Source organism: Polistes canadensis, unplaced genomic scaffold (genome assembly GCF_001313835.1).
Source record: "Polistes canadensis isolate GaletaPanama2010 unplaced genomic scaffold, ASM131383v1 scaffold_27, whole genome shotgun sequence".
NCBI classification, from domain to species: Eukaryota; Metazoa; Arthropoda; class Insecta; order Hymenoptera; family Vespidae; genus Polistes; species Polistes canadensis.
In genome coordinates this window covers 897,221-920,027 of record NW_014569574.1, presented here as the reverse complement: position 1 = coordinate 920,027, position 22,807 = coordinate 897,221, and the positions used below count along the sequence as shown (strand labels likewise).

Below are 22,807 nucleotides of genomic sequence, written 5' to 3'. Positions count from 1 at the left end.
GGTCGAACAGATTGTATCGATTGACGATCAATTGACGTGTTTAACGATGTAACGTATTTTTTATCATAAAAAAGATAAAGAAAATCAAGTGGTTATTACTCAAGGTTATTACGTGCTGCTCTAAAAGCCTTAACTCGATAATTTTATTGATAGAAAAACAAAGATTTCTTTGTGCATAGTTGAATTCCCTTCCATCATTTTCGTGCATTCTCACGCGTGTTCTTTAATTTCCTTTTTATCGAAATAAACAAAAATAATAATGAAATTTTTGTTTCATTTTAAATTCCAATCTCTTTGTCGTAATTTGTATTAATGTGTTATTGATCTGTTGTATTCTACATACCGGGTGATCTGTCTAAAGTGTTACTCGATCTTTTTTGCGCTCGTAAAAAATTCCGCCATTTTTTAAAACAACGTTTAATTAAATTTCAATTAAGGAAATTATTAACATTTTTTTGATTGAAAACAAAATTTTAACATAAAAGTTTTTTTCTTGAACAATCTTACCACATAATATGAGAATATAGAATTAATTTTAAATCGCTATTTAATGGTACTAATGCAATTACAATTTCTAATGCTTTGTGTGAGCCATCTTGTAAGTTAGAATTTGAAGAATCTATTTTTGGAGTGGTCGAGTATTATTAAACGCAATAGGCACCACGGCAACAAGATAACGTATCCCATCGATAAATCTTATTACCATAGCAGAAGGTTTCAAATCGAATGTACGTTAAGCTACGTTTTCCAAAGGGACAATTTCACAAAAGTGATCGTTGAAGAATCCGTATAAAAAGAAATGCAGCAATTGACATATGATAAGACGCCCCTGTTGTTTCACAATCAACTACAATCATACGACTTTACAACTTATTATAATACCGTTTTAATCATCCATGTCTCTAGCGAATTCAAATTTATCATTTACAAAATATATATATATATATATATATATATATATATATATATATANTCTTTTATTTTAATTAAAAATAAAATCGAATATTTTCTTAAAATTTCATTTAAATGAGATATAAATTAAATCATTATCTATTCAATTGTTAAACGTAACACGTAAGTTTAAATAGTTAGGCAAGTAAAAAAAAAGAGAATTGTAAAAAAAAAGAAAAAGGAAAGGAAAAAAGTATTTTACTGTGGTAATTGAGAAATCGAATAATTCATTTTATGAGTAACCGATATATTTGTAAGCGCGTACACACCTTTTATCATTAGCAATATAGAACATCTTCGACGAACTATGCCGATATCCGCTTTACGCGTGTTATGAAGTATTTGTACTAGATCTACCAAACTGCGATAAGTGTGCTGAGAGATATTCGATATCTCGAAATATAAAATCATACGCGTATATGAATTATGGATTCCATGTGATCTAATTAAATGCACATTTGTGCTCTATGAAATATAGTTCTTTTATTTTTTAAGTTTTTCCTAATGTAATTCAAGTAGAATGTTATGTACCGATTAACACAAGAAGAAATCTTTCAATTAAATCTCAAAAAATACAAGATAAACTGCCTAAACTTTTTCTTATGAAACGAATAAAAGGATAAAAGAAAAAAATAATGAAGATAAAGAAGAAGACGAAAATAGCAACCTTGAAAATGTTCAAATTGATCGCGTTATACAAGTTACCCTATATAAACGTTATCGCCGTTGTTAGTTTTTGTTAATTAGTTGAAACGTTTGAAGACAGTGCTTGAAACGATAATTCACACTTTGAGATAGCTGGAAAGATAAAAATATCATAGAAGATATTTCTATCTTGGAAAAATAAGAGAAAAGAACAATACGATTCTACGTAAAAATTAATTTCTGCTATGATTATTGTCTAGAATGTTCGAAAGCATTTATATAATGGAAAAGCAAAAAGAAAAGTTTGACAAACGAATTGCTCTACTTGTGACTTGAAATACACACAATTGTTAACAACGAGCGAACATGAGTCAATTTAAATTCATTCTTATTAAGCACCAATTAATGTTGCGCGATAACATTTGTTGAATGAACTATGTCGATAGAAACTTTGAAAGAGAATGTGCTTTGTATATACAAGAAATGTTTGTTATTAATAATATTTTTTTCTCCCTAATAATTCTATTATTTAAGTTATCATAGAAGGAGAGAGAGAGAGAGAGAGAGAGAGAGAGAGAGAGAGAGAGAGAGAGAGAGAAAAAAAAGCGAGTAGGTGTTTACTTGCTCTTCTATAATATATAACTATATACTTCTATTTATAATATACAAAATATCTTTCTAAGTCCAAAGACTATATTAACACTATTTCATTTAATTGCTGCTTACGTGACTCATCATTTGCCTATAAATTGAAATTCTTTGTATGGAAAGAGCTATTACATTTCTCTAAATTATCTAACAACACAAAGATAATATTTACAAAATATTATCGTTAATTACGTTTAACGATATTTTCAATACCCAATAAATACCTCGAAGCAATATCAATTAGGTTACTCGGATAATATTTGAAATAAGTTTTTTATATTGCGTGTTAAAACGAATTGTCTATAGACAACTGGTAAAAAACTATTATAATTCGATATTTAATTAACAACGTATAACGTTTAATAAAATATCCTATGAACAATTCAGGTTGCGCCTTCTATTGATAACGACCGCGTCAATGGCCGTCGTTTATTGCGTCATTTAGATGACGCAATATAGTTTTGCCTAGCGATGAGACTGCAATGGAAATGTTTTCGTCAACATATTGAACGCAATTGACGTTAGTTCATCATACCCTCAGACTTTCCTTTCTACCGTCGTAAATATTACGTTACGCGAAAAACATAAGTATCATTTGTGCTCGTTACTTCCGCTTACGAAAGAATCGTCTTTTGCTCTTCTTACAACTTTGTTATATAATGCAGATATTGTATAGTATCTTAAATTTATAATTGTCGCTGACATTTATATAAAACGTATATTGTTCGTCCATTTTTATTCGTATATCTGAGAAAAATTTCACAGAATAAAAAAATTCGCGTAGTTAGTTTTAAATGATCGAATTTATTCGTTTTTACATAGAAGTAAAATAATATATCTTTAATCTATCCTATATATATTTATCACCAAGCAACTTTATATAGTTGCTATAAAGAGAATATATGTTTTTTTTATGACTTTATAATCATCATAAAATAATATATATGTAAAAATACATGCGATAACTTATCCTATCTAATGAAATTGCGTCCACGGTAACACAAAATCATTGTACTTTTATTATTTTTTTATACTATAATTTTGGAAAGAGATTCATTTAAGCTTTTACCTCTGCGCTATTGCTATCATCAGCGGAATTTGCCTTACTTTGTTGCTTGATACGGTAATCTGATAAAGCAGCCTTAATCGCATCTTCTGCAAGCACTATAAAATATACAACCATATAATTACTTGGTATCATTTTGTAAAGTACTTGTATTATCTTTTATAAAAATATTCTTGTTATTTCTATTATACATATTTTTGAAAATTAAAGAAGAGAATATGCTTACTTACTCGAACAGTGTAGCTTGACTGGTGGTAAACAAAGTTCCTTCGCTATATCTGTATTCTTTAATTTCAAAGCTTCATCGACCTAAAACAAAATCATTGGCTTAATGATATATAATATTTTTTAATTATGGAAAGTAACAGAAATGTAGGCAACATACAGTTTTTCCTTTCACCCATTCAGTAGCTAAAGAGCTAGAAGCGATAGCCGAACCACATCCAAAGGTTTTGAATTTAGCATCAATAATTTTTCCATTTTTATCTACTTTGATCTGCAGTTTCATAACATCACCACAAGCTGGAGCACCTACAAGACCTGTGCCTACTCGTGTATCATTTTTGTCCAACGAGCCTACATTTCTAGGATTCTCGTAATGATCTATCACCTGTATACAAGTAAATAAAACAATTATGAGTAAGAATTCTTATTTTGATATTAATTACAAATACAAGCATATAATAATAACATTAAAAATAAAGACACATATTAATATCCTTATCGGTCGTCAGCTTTTTTTACATGATTTTTATTTAGTTGTAAATTGTTTCATTTTCTTTATTCATTTTTTGGCTCAATATATTAAAAATTAATTAGAAAAGGCAGTGCTATATAACTGGAGATATCAATTGCTCTGTTACGGATGCTTAACTAAAAGAAAATCGTACCTTCATTTTACAGAAAGTGAGTTTTAACATATTTCATCTTGTTAGCTCTCACGTGACTTACGACCACATTGCCAAAGTATCGTTGTCACGTGATAGGTGATAAACGACCGATAAGGGTTAATAAGTAAATATTGAGTATGACAGTAGGTTAAAGTATAACAAATACGTCTGCTGCATATCATACGTAGCTTGTATGTATATTCAAAAACACACGCATTCCTATAAACTGGCTTGACTTATCTAATTGAAAGAGTTATGAAATTTGCAGCAATAAGCATTATAAGAAAAGGAATAACAAAGTAATGCATAATTTTAACCTTAGCTTACTTTAGAGTTTCATGAGAATTATACAAAAGCCAAAAATACATGCGTTATGTATATATAAACACAGATCAATTAGAACTAAAATAAACAATTGGAAACAGTATCACGACAGGTTACAATTAGAGAAATACTTACATTTGGATGGTAGGATAAAGCCGGAACGCTACGAGAAACAGTTTTGGAGAGCCCATTAAGGGTTTTGGGCAGAGAGCTTAACAAAGACATTTTATCGTTAAACACTCTTTCGATTGCTTCCCATTGCACAATTATACGAAATCCCGGTAACCATTTACATTGTAACTATGAAGATTAGAAAGTATATCGAATTACTGAAAGTTACGATCTGCGCGCTACCTAGCGGTGTAAAGTTTCATATAAGTGCGGTGAAGTTTTTTAAAAGTACAATAAATATTTTCAATAAATACGCATGAAAAAAATCGCTGTGTAACACATTATACATTCGGATTTCTACGTAAATCGAAACAACCTACAAAAAGTATGTCATTTTTAATGTGTACACAGTGAATTAATACATTTAAGAGGTTCTTTTCTAAAACTATGAACTCTGAATATCAGTCTAGTTTTAAGAAAAAGATCGACAAAGCAGGTGTACAAAATGTAGAAGATATAAAAAAATGCGACGAGTACAAGATTCATACAGGATGGAAACAAGAATGGGTTTCACCTAAACAATTAAATGGTACAAATCCAATGAAAATACGTGAAGTAGTACGCGGTCCATTTTATTCACCGAAATTGCTAAAGATCTCGCCCTTCGTTAGTTGTTCTTTCGGTGAGTATAGCTGCGATGCGACGAAATATATGAAAAAAACTTATGGAGGTATACCCGATCCTTGGACAGAATGTTTAGCAATAAAAGGATATTGCAATAACGATAAATATAGTCAAGCATTAAAAAGTTCTTGCGTATCGCGTTGCATGAGATTTTGGATAACAAAAACAGTTTGGAAAAAAATGGGTCTGCCTTTGATTCAAGGTATTCCAGACCCTGATAGGGATTCCCCTAATATTCTAAAACCTTGCTTAAAGTGTTCATCGAAACAACCAAAATGTCACAATTTTCAAGCCTTACCACGTTCCAAATCTTTATCCAATTGTTTGGAAAAAAATATTACGCCAAAAAATTTGATCTCCTCTAATGTCCCGCCATTTTCAAATTTGATAGTTACAAATAAAGAGAAGACTATAAAAAGTACGAAATCTTCATCGAAACAACCCAAAGAGCACGACGAAAAAGTCCTTATTATAAGGAATCGTGAAAAGCATTTTAAAAATAATTCACTAGGGAGAAAGTCAGGTGGTGGTATTTATGTAGATTCCAAAGACAAGTTATTATCAAGCAAAGGTGATAAAAAAGAGGATAATTTGGCCAATAAAACCAAGGACGCAAGGTCTAATCAAATATACTTTCACTCGTCCATGAATGTTGGCACGCAAACTTTTCTAGATAGGTTTAACCGCGTATCATGTAAAGATTCTTCTTTTCAAACTTTATTGAAAATTGCTCGAAAATCTATATTAGGAAGAAAAACATATAAATCCCTTAAGGAAAGATGGGGTCGTACAAGGGACCCAAATATTTTGTTCGAACATGAAAATCAATATTTTTCGAATCACGTTACATCCTGTCATTGTAAACAAGCCACGAAAAATGATATTTCTATTAAAATCGAGAAAGAATTATCTGATAAATTGTCAACCAATCGCGTTGTTGACAATTACTGTGCACCCTGCAAAGCGTATTTTTTAAAAACACAGATAGCCAGATATCCATGTCACGAATCTGTACGTGATCGTCGTAGAAGAAAAATGCTAGAAAGTACAAAAATTACGAGCCATTCGTCATCCCAATGTTTTGAAGAAAGAAACAAAAAGCCTGTTCGAGAAAATGTTATGATTCAAACGGAATTGACGATGCAGGGAGCGAGTGCAAAAGAATTGAGGCTAATATGTTCTCGTTGTAATTATCCTTATTTCAAGGTAGAAACGGAAAATAGAATAAATACATCAACGCATTGTTTAGACGGTCGTAAAGACTATGCGTTTATTAATAACACGTACGAGCTGAATCATCGTTTTCAAGGTAAATACAATGATGAAAATCAATCAACGATACCAGCCTCGAGATTGACTTCGAAACAAGACGATTTAAATTTCAGTTGTCTTAAAGAATACGGATGCATTCAAAATGCGCGGAAAAACGATCGAAAGAAAACAAGAAGGAATGCCGAGGAAATGAATTGTATGAAGGAGAAAATCGGAAAGATTTGTGGTAACGATCATGTCAAAGAGAAAATTCTCGATTTTTCTATGAAACATAAAGAACTTATTGTAGAGGATAATGGTCAGTATGCTGATATTTCTGAACAATCGAAATTCATTGATTCTGGAAAACTTTCTCCTGTAACATCCAATTCCTACTTAAATCGTCGTAACAAAGCTTTAACGTCGTCGCAGAAAATTAAAGCTACCAACGTAAACAAACTTGAAGCAATTTCCACGGATCAAAATACTTGTAAAAAGATCCAACTTTTGACTTCAAATTGCAACAAAAATACGTCTTCGAAGACGGATCATTCGAAAATAAAAGATAAATGCGAAGAAATATTAAGCGGTACTGTTTCTTCTACGATTAAAAAGGAATATAATAAGAATGGAGAAACTGAGGATTTAATCGATTACACGAAATCATCCGAAAGACTGATATCTAGGACTAATTCAAAAACGAAGTCAAAGATTCAGTCTAAACACGAATTTACAGTAAAGCGTAAATCTAAAGGAAAGTCCAAGATGAAGTTGAAATCTAAAGTCAAATCTACATATAATAAATCTAAGCTCAACGTAAATTCCAAATCCAACGATAAGTCTCAGTTTGGTACTAAATCTAAATCTAATTGTAATTCCAAGTTAAGATCTAGATCTACATTCAAATCTGGATCTAACAATAAGTCTAGATCGAAATCTCGATCAAAATTCAAATCGAAATCCAGATCTACATACATGCCTAATTCGAAATCTAAATACATACAAACAGAATGCAAAATACGTTCGTTCGACAGTTTGAAAAATCTTTCTAATAATATTCGAGAAGAAGAAAATGAAGATGAGAACGATCGCAGTTCTCTTATTAAAAGATTACACAATTGTTACCGAAAAGAATGTACGAAATGTACAGATTGTAATTCGATTTCTAATTATTCGAATAATATTGAAAGAAGCCAATTTATGAAATCATCGAGCTTACATGAGAATCCTCAAATATATGAAAAGATAGAAAATAAAGACGCTACCTCCAGTACAATCGGTTTTATTTTCGATCCTGGTCCCTGTGTAAATCAAAATTATGCTATCGAACGAGGAACTTGTAATGAGATGATCGATTCAAGCGATTCGATATATTCTTTAATGACAAATTTTGACAAGAACAATCAGATTGAAAGTCGAAAGTTTTCTTTTAAGACAAATTGTTGGTTTAGTAAAAGCGATAATTATATGAACTCGAATCACGAAGAAGAAAAACGTAAGAAAGATTTTTTGTATAGAAAAGAAAACTATTGTTATTTACAATTTTGCAATTCTCGATATTTCAGCGATGCCTAATCTTTGAACAATGGATAAATGTACAAAGAAAATTCTATTGAAAAATACAATAAATAGTTAAGTATAGTAAAGTCGATAAATCTTTTATCTTAAATTTTATTAAATACGTATATTATTCTCTATTTGTCGTTAAGCCGCACGTAAATTCCTTGAGAATCGGAAAATTTGAACATTATTTAACACGTACCCACATACAACATATATAGATGCAACAGTCGGCCGGTGCGGAAACACAAACACCATTTAAGCGTGATGCGTAAATCAATAGTAGGGGTAGGAGCTTCTATCTTTTACCGCAATTTCAAAGGGCGCTACTGTATGAAACAAATTTTTCACAAACAATCTTTAAAACAGTGTCTCCGCCGTTGGACGTACTAAGCAGAATTGATTGATCAAAAAATATAAAAATAAAACTTCTATTTTCTTTGCAAATAAAATATTGTATTTCACATTTTCTTGCTATCGTTTAATTCGTACAATCATAAGTAAGTATTTACCATTCATTGGGAATTTTGAAATTAGGCGCCACCGTGCAACGAGAAAATATACAAATCAAAAATACGGATTTGAAAAAATTCATCTACGTGTAATAATTAAAGTGATTAAAGATTAATATTCAAAAGATATTTCAATATCAATGTAAAGGCAATTAAAATTCTTTAAAAAACACTTTCGTATGATTAATTATGCGATAAGAAATAATTAATCTAAGGTTGTTAAAGAAGAAACATTAGATATTTGATTTAAAATAGAAATATTTAACAAAAGGAAGAATTAAATTTATCGAAATTGTTGATTCGTTAAATACGGTATGGCCATCTATAAATATACATGTGTGTTAGTTGAATACGCTAGCATGTTTTCCATTTGATCGTAAGTCTTATCGCTAAATGATTTAAAGCTCTCTTATCTCGTGAGATTTTAACAATTTCCGTTCATTTAGAATCGAACTTGCTTCTGTATATTAATGGCAATTTCAAGAGTGAGATTATATATTATTATTATTTAAAAGTAAATGTCCCTTCTCATAAGTAATTTAACAATTTAACTAAAGTGTTTATTACCCGTGTTCATTGTAGGAGTAATGAAAATTGTATTTTTAATATTTTCTTGATCAAACATATGTGGACATTGCTTTTATCATCTTATAAGGTCGGTCTTGTGACTCTGAGAACTCTACACATTTCTTACATAATATATTTAATTGATTACTATAATTAATATATTAGTACATAAATATCTTTATCTTTATCAGATTTTCTATGAAATCTCTTCTTTGTTGTTTGAAGAAGGAAATAAAGTTTGGAATGGTTAAATCAAATAGTGTTAAAGTCAATGCGTTGTATGAAGTTCACATACTAAAAATAGAAAATGCCAGGCACATTGACATATCCAATTTATGCCGATGTTGAACCATCAGTGCCAAGACGTCGTGCTTATACATGGAATTCTCAACATAGAAGAACATCTCGTGTAACAGATTTGTCATTGCGTGCTGGAAGATTATCCTTAACAGATACTACGGTAAGAGATTTCATCTTTTTTATATTAATTATTTAGAAAATCTTATTGCACCCTCATCTTGCTTGATCATTCAAGTTTGATGCTTTTATTTTTGTAAAATATGATTAGTAATTAACTTAGATTTGTAGTTTATATACATTTATCTTAACTGAGAGACAAAATAAATAATGTTTTTATTTAAAAAGTTGACATTATTGCGCGATAAGATCATTAAATGATTAATAAAAAATTTTTTATCCTATTTACAAAATGCCTTCTCTCTATAGATACATATTCGTGTATAGTTCAATGTCATTTTTTGAAGCTTAGGTCATTCATTATTAGGTTGTGAGATCGAACGTAATTACAAATTGATACGAAAGCATTGCCAATTTATATTTTGTTGGATACTTAGTATTTATGTTTTAAATGAAATGAAGCAAAGCAATCTCCGAGATGAAGCGCAACTCCACAAGATTTACACATTAAATTAGTTCTCTTAATTTTTTTGTTTTTATAACACACATGACATCTTCTGCGTTTTCGGTTATCGGTTTCTGATATACGTATCAGCTGGTGTTCCTTTACGTGGCCAGAAAGTCTGTTGATTGATTTACGACGGGAAGCACACGATGTACTCGGGGCCTCCAAGTTCTCTTCACCAACAGGTGAACAATCTTTTATCCAGGATTCGCTTATTTTCAATAAAAAATCATGAAGGTGGAGTTTCTTGGAATCTGTATTATAATGTTGTTGCAGTACGAACGCGTTGTATAAGGCGCAATTAAAGAGGTATAACACCACCTTTTTTGACCATTTTATGGTTTTCCGGTATATAGGATAACAGCTCAGAAATTGATCAGCTCGATCTACTCCCTTCATATATTTATTGTAATCCAAAATCGATGCAGGTTTTTTTATCGTAATATTGGTTTTTTTGCATTTCTTTGCTGTGTCAACTAAACTGCCATTGTGTATTGTAGAAATTATTCTTATTATTTTCGTCTTCGATGCTTTCCATACTTGCACGAGTATTGCTCCTCTTCGTTGATGTTTGGTTTCAAATACATTTAGTTTGCAGTTTTTCAACTTTGCCGGTAATGTATTCTGCCGTAGCGTTCCACAAACGCGAATTTTTTTCGTAAGCAAATCTTCCGCAAGTTCCACACTGTTATAGTAGTTGTCCATATACAAGTGATGCCATTTTCCAGTAACATTTTTCAATAGTTTTATCACTGTATCCTTTAAAGGTTTTTTAATGCTAGAGTATATTTTGAAACGGGAAATATATCCCGTAACGGAATCACACAGCATCCGGACAAGTATACCGTACTTTGTTATTTTAGAGGGGTTATAAACTTTAAAACTTAATCGCCCACGCCACGGTATCATACCTTCATATATTGTAATATTTTGACCAAGGCTGAAGTTTTCTTGAAACTTTTTTGTAAAATAATCAATTATACCTTGTACTTTGAACAGTCGGTCGGCATTGGCAGGTATGTTACTATTATTTGCGAAATGTAAAAACGATAATATTTGACGAAATCTATTGCGGGACATCGTTTTACCAAATATTGGTGTTTCCAAAAGTGGATTTGTCGACCAATAATCATCAATCCTTGGTTTTTTAGCGATTCCCATAAGAATAATCAGTCCAAACCATTTTTTTATTTCGACTGTCGTAACATTGAAAAATTGTGCACTTTTTTTATCGGGCTTCCTCTTGGTGAAATTTTGATCATAGTACCTATTCGTTTCGGTACTAATAAATTCAAACAGATCGTTCCCTATAAATAGTTCCACAACATCCTCGATATTGTTTACATCTCTGGGAAGTACAATAAAATCGGAAGATCCTTCGAAAGCATTATTGTTTCTTGGTAAATCAAAATCTGACCACTCTCTACTGTTATCTTCTTCTGATTCTTCAGTATCACTTGATAACGATAGTGTTCGCCGAATTCTCCGTCTAAATATTTCAGATTCATCCGAAGATATTGCCTCATTTTCCTTTTCTGAGAACATAATGTCTTCTAGTTCCTCATAATCTTCAAATTCGGATGGAACATCAGACAAGATGTCCACACACTCATCACGTATAATTGTGTCTTCTTTTTCGTTTGCCATTGTCGTAGGGCACAGTTTTTTTATGAAAACACAAAGTTGCTACGTCTATAATTTACTGTTAGTTAAATAGAATACGCAATATTAACTTTCGTTCTACAGTTTTTAATATCACCATACAGCCATCGGCGTTCGCGCGATAGTTTTCGCATGGCACCAACGTGGAGCCACCTGGACGTCGTAGTGTTAATAACCAAATGTTCGTCCAATGTATTTGTCCTTTCCAAATGCGACTCTTTCAGCAACAGATACTGCAGAAAGTCTCCTAGTTTTAAGTGCATATAATTATACAAATTTGATGCCTTTGCTGGCAATGCTCCAGTATATATTGAGGTACTTTGGTAGTTTTACCATCTCCTGTTTTCCCAGTTATGATTATTTGATCGGTAGTTAAAGCATTTAAAAAATATCTTTCTATGCATTATAGATCAGAAGTGATTTACAAAAATTCAATACATAAAAATTACTCTTTAACCATGGTATTTGTGGGATGTTACTATTCAAGCGACCCATAGCTTTTATATTCTTTTAATCATTAAAAATAATAAAAAGAATATTATAAAGAATAAAAAGCATCTATACCATATATTTTCATATGTATAAATATTAACTACATAATATTCATTCTCTAAATGAATTTTCTTAATTCGTGTGCTTATACATATCTACATTCTTTCAATTTTCTGTTTCTTACCATTTGTGCTAAATGGCTATAATTTTTCCATCGTAGGTAACATATCTTGACATTCTTTACGATTCAATGAGAAATTATGCAATAAAGCATAAATATTTCATTTCGATGGCTTTTGTAGCTGGATAGTTATACTACCTTGAATTATAAAATCTTTCTTACATATTGTTAAAAATTGCTTTATGCTTTTACTATTAATTAAAAAATCATTCTTTCTCTCTCTCTTTAAGTTATTTTTTGAAGTAATTTATACACGATCTACCATTATATATCGAATTTAAATTATATATAATAATAGATAATGCTAGCACAGTAAGTTTAATTAGCTAACAATCAATTAGTATTTTGTGTAAAATATTAGCGATTGTAAATTAAAAAAGTTTACAACCTTAACACTATCTATTATTATGATATTCATTATTATACTGTATTATCTTATTAAAGCTATATAGCTAATAAAGAATACAACGTTATTTAACTTGTACCTTCTGTTTATGGATATTAAACTGTTCTTCCTAGAAAGTTCATAGATATAAGCTTGTTCTTTAGATGTGTGTGAAGATGGGAATTGTAATTCATTTAGATCTGGTGTTTCCAAGAATTTTTTCAACGTTAAATTTATTACTATACTAGTGCCTTCTGTCGAATGCTTTCTTTGTTGCTTGCGTTGAGGCATTATTAATATTTGGAAGTTTACTAAAAAAGAAAGCAATAATTTATACAATTATAAATTATATTATACAATTGAGTATAACAACAAATATATCAATCAAACAACATTATATTGATTTTTATTAGAAAATTTAAAAATAATTGATTATAAATCAAACAAACTTACCCCTGTACGTGAAATTATAAATATATGATTATAATATATGAAAGTCTCATTCTTTGAGATTACAATGTAGTACCATTTATTCTGCCAATTTCAAGTCACAATATTCAGACCAATAAAACAAAACTCTGCAGACTCCCTCCTCGCCACCTATTGCCTTTCCTCCTACAGAAAATTAAATTAAAGGGAGCAAAGGGAACATTGATTGTACCCTTTTGGCCAACACAACCTTGGTTTCTTCTGTTTAAATCAAAGTCGACCAATGATTTTTTCCTGGAAAGGAAAAGCTTTCAGAAGAGCGTACTAGTGGAGAGGTCTGCCAGAAAAATCTTCAGATATCTTAATCTCCTCATTATCTCATTTGATTTCGCAAAAATATGACTCGGTGTTGAAAAAATTAATAAAATTATTGGTTAGAGATAAAATTAGATCCGCTGAACCAGAAATTAATGCAGTTTTGAAATTTGTCATATTTCGTTTTAACTAAGGAGCAGCTTATGGTACTTTAAATTCAGAAAGATTAGCTATCGACTTATTGAGTTCTATGGGTTTAGATAATAATTCTCTATTTATACAGTTTTTTAAAGGAAGTCTTTAAAATTCGCCTAGTTAGACCAAAGTATGATATTATTTGGAGCTCTGAAACAGTACTAAAGTGGACTGAAACTTTGGAGCTATTAGATTCATCGGATCTAAAATCTTTAACATTTAAGCTGGTATTCTTACTTGTTTTAGCAATTACTAAGAGGGTCCAAGCTTTATCTCTTATAAAGTTAAACAATATTGTAATATCAGAAGGAGATGCGAAAATTAAGATATCAGATCACTTCAAAACATCGAAGAATAGAGAGGCACAGCTAGTGTTTTTTTTATCCTTTCTAAATACTAAGAAAGCTGCGTCTGTCGTCAAAGTTCTAACCAGATAATGAAGAAATTAAGATATCCAAAGTTATTTTTGGTAGATCTCTTCGCTGGTACGCTCTCCTGAGAGCCTTCTTGCAACTAGGTAAAGTTACTCTGCCAACGGATGCTTCAGAGACCTACAGGGGGATAATAATAAATTCGATGATAGTGAAAAAATCAGAGTATCATCAATCAACATTGATGTAAACAAAGGGAACCAAGGTTGCATTGGCCATAAGGTCACAATCAATATTTCCTCTGCTCCCTCTAATTTAATTTTCTGTAAGAGGAAAGGTGGTAGGTGGCAGGGAGGTAATCCGCACAGTTTTGTTTTATTGCTCTGAATATTGTGGCTTACAATTCGTAGAAAGTAGCGGTACTATATTGTAAATTCGAAAAACGAGACTTGGAATATAATTTGTTTTAAATTGTAAAAAAATATACTTGCCTTTGTATACGCGCGCGCGTTTATTAATGTTTTAAGGTTAGACACATCACGTGACAATAAAAAGTGGGGAGTGGTAAGAGGAAAAGCTGTCAAGAGATTCACGATAAACGAGTTTTGACTTCAATTTCGCAGGCGCAACGAGGAAGCCATTGTTAGGTGTAGCTTTTGAAAATTCCCGCAAGCGTACCAATTTCTTCCCTAATTTTTTGTTCTTAGTCATCTTTTTTCTTTAGTCATCGTTAAATAATCGTAATTTCATGATCAAACAAATTACATCGAGATATATAGGAGAAGCGAAAAGAAATTTAAATAAATCTTTCGTGAAAAAAGTGATTTAATCAAGTATAAGTATTATTTTTGAATATTGAAAGAGGAAAGTAGCCATCTTTAAATCGAGTATGTCATATCCGGCTAGCTGGTAGTGAAATAAGTGACGAAGAGGGGTTAAGACAAAATAGGTTTCTTAATGGCATATAAAAAACTGAGATACTCGTAAATTTGTTAGACTAATCGTCGAGAATTACAAAGAAATAGAATAAACGTTAACGTTAATGGCAGAGGAAAATGTATACGGATATAAACCACCAACCGGGATCGATGGAGATTCCGTACGTACATTTTTTGACAGTTTGACAAGTACAGGTTGGATTTCAATTGATAAAGCTACAGTGAAACTGTTAGTGTCAAGATATTTCGTAATTTTAGCTACAGGAATTGAAATTCAGTTATATTCAAATTTTCTTCTATAAAATAAAAAGAAAGAGTGAAAGACATTTTTATATAAAATGTTTATCCTTAATTTTCGCAGATATTAGTTTTATATATATCAGAATATTCTGCTGATATTGTCAATGTTAAATCAATGTAATCTATTCATTCATGTATTCATTCGGACCTAAAAACTGTTTGTGTTAAATTAAAGAAATTTTGGTAATGATTTATTTAGTTTAACGTGTTGAGCATAATTAAAGATAATATCTAATTAACACATATACATATATTGAAATTATAGTTTATTGTCAAACATCTTGTACTTGTTTTTTTATCTTAATGATAATTTTTTAAATGTCTACTAACATTTTATTCTCATAATACGTATTACATGCAAGCATAATCATATGCATACAAATAACTGAAAGATTATTAGTTTAATTGAATATAATATTGCAAATAGAGAGATGAGGGTACGCGCAAGTTGAGGTTAAAGGTAATTGCGGGACATCATCTTGCTAAAAAGGATATCTTTGGTGCAAGTGATCCCTATGTCCGCGTAGACTTAAGTACTATAAATGGAGATCAGACTGTGGATTCTGCACTTACAAAAACTAAAAAGAAGACTTTAAATCCTATTTGGGAAGAAGAATTTATATTTAGAGTAAGTCACTTATGACACATCTTCTTTATGGATGTATTTATATATATTATAATTTTATTAATTAATATCGCTTTTGTCCAGGTTAAGCCCGTTGATCATAAACTAGTATTACAAGTTTTCGATGAAAATAGATTGACAAGGGATGATTTTCTTGGGATGGTTGAATTAACGCTACTTAATTTACCTAAGGAGCAAGAAGGTCGTAATATTCCTGCTAGAATCTATATTCTTCGACCGCGTAGGTAAGAAATTTTCAAAATGTTGCAATCCAATTCTGTGCGTTATATTTATTTCAAATATTTACAATTATTTATTGTTAATTTTTGTCACTTAAATGTATCATTTTTTATTGCATAAAGTGAATCAACATATTTTGTTTATATAAATGATATGATAGAAATGTTTTGCTTGCAAATATAAGATGACTAACTTATAAGGATATGGCTATCCAGTAATCATTCCAGCCAGCGATCGAGAGTTAAAGGCACATTGGAAATATATCATGCGTATATCTCTGATTCAACAACTACGGAGAACGAAGACGGGGATGCATCTGATTCGGGAGGATGGGAGCTAGTACAACCAGAAAATAATAGTCCTGTAGAACAAGTTGCAGAAGTTTGTATATTCTATGCATGCATAAAATTGCATTTAAAATATATATTTTGTACGTAAAATATTTCTTCTTATAGATTCATATGGTTAATGGGCCATTACCTCCAGGATGGGAAGAAAGACAAGATGCTAATGGAAGAACATATTATGTCAACCACATAGCTCGATTTACACAATGGGAGAGGCCAACAGATACGTATGTAATTTTTTTAATGTATTATTCATCGAAATGTTGAATGCTCTTGTTTTTATAGAAATACATCATCTACTGGTAATACAACGGAACAACGTAATTTGGATACCGCGGCAACAGAATTTCAGCGACGTTTTCATATTAGTGCTGACGACGAAAATAGACACAGAAACTCAGTTATCAATCAGGTAATTTCCATTATTATTCTTTTAAAATTATTCAATTTTATGTCTAAAAAAGTAAATTTCATAATCAACATATAGAGAGTGCATACATAATGCAGACATAATTTCATATTCTAGTTCTAATATAGTCTCTTTAGTACCTTTCTCTTCACTTATTTTTTATTGATATTATATAGCAAAGTACTCTCTATTTTTTAATCTCCATATTGAGAATATGTCTGTTAAATATGGTTATAATACTAATATTTCTTATACAATAAATGTGTGCAAAGCTACACAGAACACAATAACTGTATCGGGGAAAAAATAGAAAATAGTGTAGTAATGCATTTAGGAAATAAATATTTATTAATAGAAGACAGCATTCGATTTTTATAAAATTTGCTAAAGTTTATTAATAAATAGGTATAATCTTTTCTCTAAGAGATAGAACATAATTTATATAATACAAGTACGCATGGATCTTTTAAAAATGAATAGATTAAGTGCAGTTGAAATTTAAATAACGACTCAATTTCTCAAAACTCTTTTGCATAAAGCGTTGTTTTATAGTGGATTGTTAGATATTTCATAGATAAAGAAATCAGAGCTTTGTACATACGTATCTAATAATTTGATGCTACGATAACATTCTAACAATCAGACAGATTAGCATGCAGTATGTAGCAATTTGTGCATGTGTGTGTAAGGATGGCGAAGTTCCACGCGAAGAGGATGAAGATTCTGAAGCAAGAGATAGTGAGGGTAGGATTCATAGGGAAGGGGGTATTGGGGATACTTCCTCAGATTCCGGACATTCTGTTGATCTACGTGGCTACCAAAGTGAATGCGAAGACCAGGTATTCATTCAAGCAAACTTTTTGTGTTTAATGCTTTTATCATAGCTGTATATATTTGTTTGTTAATTTTATTTAGAATATATAATTTCGTATATGTATAAATTTTTATACGTGCACATATGTGTGAAAGTTTACGTATGTATCTCATATGGAGATAAATTTTTTTTTTCAATGTTTATCATTGATTAAGAGAAACATTGGAGAGTACTGAATTCTAGCAGATTATTTTGCTTATTATCGACACTTGTATGTACTTTCATTATTGTTGATTCTATTAATAGTATTTTTTGCATGACTGTTAAACTATTTTTTCTTTTTTTTTCAGTTCACCTTTTTAACAAGTTTTTCATTTATTTACATGAAAATATATTTAAAGAAAACAAATATTTTACATCTTTCATTGCAGCTTTATTATATGTATTTAATTTTTAACGAATAGGTGTCTTTAGCATTGGTCACACCAGTTTGCCAAGTGTACTAGTTGTATTCATATAGGTTTATATTTAAGTTATTATTACCTATTAAAAAGAGTATAATATGATTTGCTTGCAGAGTGATAATGTTGATAGTCCAGCTGGTTCTAGACGATCATCAGAACAGGTAATATTATATTGGAATTATAGGGTAAAATTGTATAGGAAATTAGAATTTATATTTATAATAATAATAATTTTTAATAATCTAGATCGACAGTCCAAAACCTACACTTCCTGTATCCAGTGAGGAAGGCTTACCACCTGGTTGGGGTATGCAGATAGCTCCCAATGGTCGTGTATTTTTTATTGATCATAATGAAAGAGTAACAACATGGATTGATCCAAGAACAGGCAGACCAAGTTCAATACCTAATCACATTGCGCCATCGACTACACCGAGAAGTGATTTGGATCAACTTGGACCTCTTCCGGAAGGCTGGGAAGAAAGAGTACATACAGATGGACGAATATTTTTCATTGATCACAGTACGTCTTTGTCTTTTCACGATAAAAATATAATATATTATATTAACCGTCATTTTTTATATTTATAGACACCAGAACAACTCAGTGGGAAGATCCACGTATGTCTAATCCACAAATTGCTGGCCCAGTAAGTTTTCGAAACACAGTAGTATATCATAGTTAGATATTTATATAATTTGTTCAACTTATTTTCCATAGGCTGTACCATACTCCAGAGATTACAAGCGTAAATACGAATATTTGAAGTCTCAATTGAGAAAACCGGTAAATATAAATATAGAATATCTAAATGTATTATATTAAAACTTATAAAAATGTTGATTTTAGAACAATGTTCCTAACAAATTTGAAATAAAAGTTGCAAGAGGCAACATATTGGAAGACTCATATCGCATCATAAGTTCTGTGAATAGAGTGGAGATTCTAAAAACTAAATTATGGGTAGAATTCGAAGGAGAAGTAGGTTTGGATTATGGAGGCCTTGCAAGAGAATGGTTTTTCCTTTTATCTAAAGAAATGTTTAATCCTTATTATGGCCTTTTTGAATACTCTGCTACGTGAGTAAATGAAAAGTTTATTTATTTATCCTTATAATAACATTATTTCATTATTATTTCATACATATGATGTGATATAACAGAGACAACTATACTCTTCAAATCAATCCGTTCTCTGGAGTATGTAACGAAGAACATTTGAATTATTTTAAATTTATTGGACGCGTAGCTGGCATGGCAGTATATCATGGCAAACTTTTGGATGGTTAGTGTATGTTTGTATTATTTATATAATAGTACCTCTATATACTGTATTGGTATTTTTTTAGCATTCTTTATTCGACCATTTTACAAAATGATGTTGGGAAAGTCTATTGACTTGAAAGATATGGAAAGCGTCGATTCCGAGTACTACAATTCATTGTTATGGATTAAAGAGAACGATCCGAGCGAATTGGAACTGACATTTTCCGTTGACGAAGATAGCTTTGGACATACCTCGCAGAGAGAACTTAAGCCAGACGGTGCTAATATATCGTTAACAGATGAAAACAAAGATGAGTATATAAGTTTGGTCATTCAATGGAGATTTGTATCGCGCGTCCAAGAACAAATGAACGCATTCCTAGAAGGATTTAATGCACTTATACCACCAACGCTAGTAAAAATATTTGACGAACACGAGTTGGAATTATTGATGTGTGGAATACAACATATTGATGTGAAAGATTGGAAGCAAAATACATTATACAAAGGAGATTATCATGCTAATCATATTGTAGTCCAATGGTTTTGGAGAGTCGTTCTTTCTTTTACCAATGAAATGAGATCGAGATTATTGCAATTTGTAACTGGTACTTCTCGAGTTCCAATGAACGGGTTTAAAGAACTTTACGGAAGCAATGGACCACAATTATTTACGATCGAAAAGTGGGGTACACCAGATAACTATCCAAGAGCACACACTTGGTGAGTACATACCGATTAAAGTAAATACACGTATATTTTATTAACAATATTAAGTCTTTAACAATTCTAGTCGTAAAAAATCAAAGTTTTTAAAATTAACCGAGTAGTGAACAGGATTACTAAAATGTCTGAAGATTATCAACAAAAATTATGAGCAATCGTCTTTTTACAGTTTTAACCGTATTGACCTTCCACCTTATGAAAGTTATCAACAGCTCAGGGATAAGTTAATAAAAGCTATTGAAGGGTCTCAAGGTTTTGCTGGAGTCGATTAGCATGAAATACCTCTATTCATGATGATATCTGTAATATAATACACATATGTATATACATACGCATAAGCAACACAGCGATGTATACTGACTTGACATTATTGACTATTTAACATGATTAATATTTTCCTGCATTATGGGGATTTAGTTATGTCTTACTACGTATGACAACGAGGTACAGGATAAAGTACATATATTGCTTAGTTGTTACAAACGACACGGACCAAATTTATTGTGATTTTCTATTAAATATATTTCCCCATTGGCGAAATTTGTCATGATTTTAAATCCAGATTATAAGTAAAATAACTAATAATGGCCGTGTTCGTTCGTTCACTAATAGAAAAAATTTTAATCTTTATCAATACAAGTATTTCTGCAAATTTACTTTAAGATAATAAGGCCCGGCTACTATACAATGAAAAATAATAGTGTGATATTAATTTTGTAAATAAATCTATAATAAGATAATTATTACATTAGTTAAGCCGATAACCGCTAAATTATGCAAGCGTTTAAAAAGAAAGAAAGGAACAAACAAAGAAAAGAAAAAAAATATTTGAAAAGCGTCCAATTAACGTAGATTGATTTCATTTATTGTTAGAATCGTTTATTTTCCTTAATTTGTTAAATTATCAATAATATTGTAGATTATGAGTAGTATATAGCAGTATTTCCTTTATAAAAGGGGAAGCTATATACGATTTATATATGTAAAAAGTTTTTAATTCAATGCACATTTTTGACAAATCTAAGGCTAATCGATTTCTCATAAATGATTAAATCATGTAAAAGAAAAGAGAGTGATAAATTTTAATCAGAATTTTTCGTGCAATTTTAGTTATTTTATCAAATTTACGTATGAAAATATGTTGTTATTTATAAGGAAGTATATTAATGTTTTTGAAGTATCTAAGTTTATATATACTATATACATATACACAAATCAGCACATATACTTAGATAAATGCAAAAGCAAATCTTATATAATTCTTAATCCTTCTCTATTGGTTAATAACTTTTATGCTAATTTAATACCAATCTTTTTTGGTTTGTGTATTGTATAAAGAGAAAAATATAAAAGATGTAAATTTATGTTTACCAGAAATGTATATTACGAATGTACAGAAGAAACAGGAAAGCTAGAATACTTTTTATTTTAATGATGCAGTTAGAAAGAAATTTATACAAAATGATATGGTGAAAAATGATGAGGATTTAAACGATACATTTAGTTGTGATTTTAGTGAGACAAGTCATTTTTCAATTTGATATTTTATAGAAGATGACATAGGCAATTTGACTTTATATTTCAGACTTTAGACACGAACCACTTAAAACGCGTAACACGGTAAATATTATATGACGCACGATAATGATTAATGATATTAATATTTTGCTTGTATCTCGTTCTATACAATAATATTAGGAGTAAATGTGCAATGAGCGTTTACTCGATTAGTGGATTGTACATAATTTAGTATAATTAAGATACAAAATATTTCAAAACTACATAAAAACTTTAAATCATTTGTACATGTCGACAATATTCTAAAAGTACAGTATCCATTGATTCTATGAAAAATGATATATATAATATCGCAGATTATAAAAGATGCATTAGAATCAGCAATAATGGCAAGTTAAGTGTTGTGGATAAATGTCTACTCTGTATTATAATACGTATCCATAGAGTATAATAAGTATCCTAGCAGATATTTAATATACAAGGTTGACTACACATTCCATCCTATTTGTACAGCTTATTTTTTTTAAACGAATACGTCCCGTTTAAACGATAAATATCTTTATGTAACAACGTAAAATTTTGTGGCCTTAAATTCTGGTTATGAGATTTCTTATCGTAGTACATTTCTGGTTATAAACGTTAAATTTGTATTACTATAAAGAATAAGAATCGTTTAATCTAATTAAATACATCCGTTTAAGATATTATTTTCAACTGCGCCCGGCAAGTAAAGATATCATGCATTACTACCAACGCCTGATTTGAAATCGTAACAAATAGATCCACGATTATTATCTTTATAGACATTACTCGGCATAACGTTGAACGTTTAAAACTATTTTTAAATATGCAAAATGGCATTTGTTACGCGGATAACATTGTTTTGATCGTGTTTTGATCGAAAGAAGAACTATCTAAAGTAATATCAATTCAATTCGATGAAGTCGTCAAATATTAGAAAGATAGATTCTTTATTTATCCAAGTTAACATCTGGCGGC

General features: G+C 30.5%; 2 protein-coding genes across 7 annotated transcripts; one reads left to right on the top strand and one right to left on the bottom strand.

Annotated features, from left to right (window-relative positions):
• Window positions 1-3,025: 3,025 nt before the first annotated feature.
• Window positions 3,026-8,353, bottom strand: LOC106783884 (iron-sulfur cluster assembly enzyme ISCU, mitochondrial). Of its 2 annotated transcripts, XM_014742851.1 has the most exons (6): window positions 8,333-8,353; window positions 7,836-7,871; window positions 4,660-4,824; window positions 3,696-3,920; window positions 3,541-3,619; window positions 3,026-3,408 (listed from the first exon to the last, which is right to left on the bottom strand). In XM_014742851.1, the coding sequence occupies exons 1-6, from the start codon at window positions 8,336-8,338 to the stop codon at window positions 3,302-3,304; spliced, it is 618 nt and encodes a 205-aa protein (XP_014598337.1). In that variant the 5' UTR covers window positions 8,339-8,353; the 3' UTR covers window positions 3,026-3,301. The 2 variants fall into 2 exon arrangements, with proteins under 2 accessions (XP_014598337.1, XP_014598338.1); XM_014742852.1 differs by lacking the exon at window positions 7,836-7,871.
• Window positions 8,354-8,425: 72 nt separating this feature from the next.
• LOC106783882 (E3 ubiquitin-protein ligase Nedd-4) lies at window positions 8,426-21,097 on the top strand. Of its 5 annotated transcripts, XM_014742846.1 has the most exons (16): window positions 8,426-8,630; window positions 9,401-9,669; window positions 15,827-16,027; window positions 16,109-16,269; window positions 16,480-16,645; window positions 16,720-16,838; window positions 16,897-17,023; window positions 17,710-17,859; window positions 18,412-18,459; window positions 18,545-18,821; window positions 18,890-18,948; window positions 19,020-19,085; window positions 19,149-19,378; window positions 19,462-19,583; window positions 19,648-20,287; window positions 20,460-21,097. In XM_014742846.1, exons 2-16 carry the CDS (start codon window positions 9,517-9,519, stop codon window positions 20,560-20,562), a joined length of 2,622 nt encoding a protein of 873 aa, XP_014598332.1. In that variant the 5' UTR covers window positions 8,426-8,630; window positions 9,401-9,516; the 3' UTR covers window positions 20,563-21,097. The 5 variants fall into 5 exon arrangements, with proteins under 5 accessions (XP_014598332.1, XP_014598333.1, XP_014598331.1 ...); XM_014742847.1 differs by lacking the exon at window positions 8,426-8,630 and having other exon boundaries at window positions 8,759-9,669; window positions 16,492-16,645; XM_014742845.1 differs by lacking the exon at window positions 8,426-8,630 and having other exon boundaries at window positions 8,762-9,669.
• The last annotated feature ends 1,710 nt before the right edge of the window (window positions 21,098-22,807 follow it).

Coding starts and splice junctions, on each gene's coding strand:
- LOC106783884 (XM_014742851.1), bottom strand. Junction 4,825..7,835: donor TAAAACCGATTGTACTGGAG/GTAGCGTCTTTA, acceptor TAATCTTCATAG/TTACAATGTAAATGGTTACC. Junction 3,409..3,540: donor AGTCAAGCTACACTGTTCGA/GTAAGTAAGCAT, acceptor TATATTTTATAG/TGCTTGCAGAAGATGCGATT.
- LOC106783882 (XM_014742846.1), top strand. CDS start 9,517: ATGCCAGGCACATTGACATATCCAATTTATGCCGATGTTGAACCATCA. Junction 16,270..16,479: donor TATATTCTTCGACCGCGTAG/GTAAGAAATTTT, acceptor ATGGCTATCCAG/TAATCATTCCAGCCAGCGAT. Junction 18,949..19,019: donor ATCCACAAATTGCTGGCCCA/GTAAGTTTTCGA, acceptor TATTTTCCATAG/GCTGTACCATACTCCAGAGA.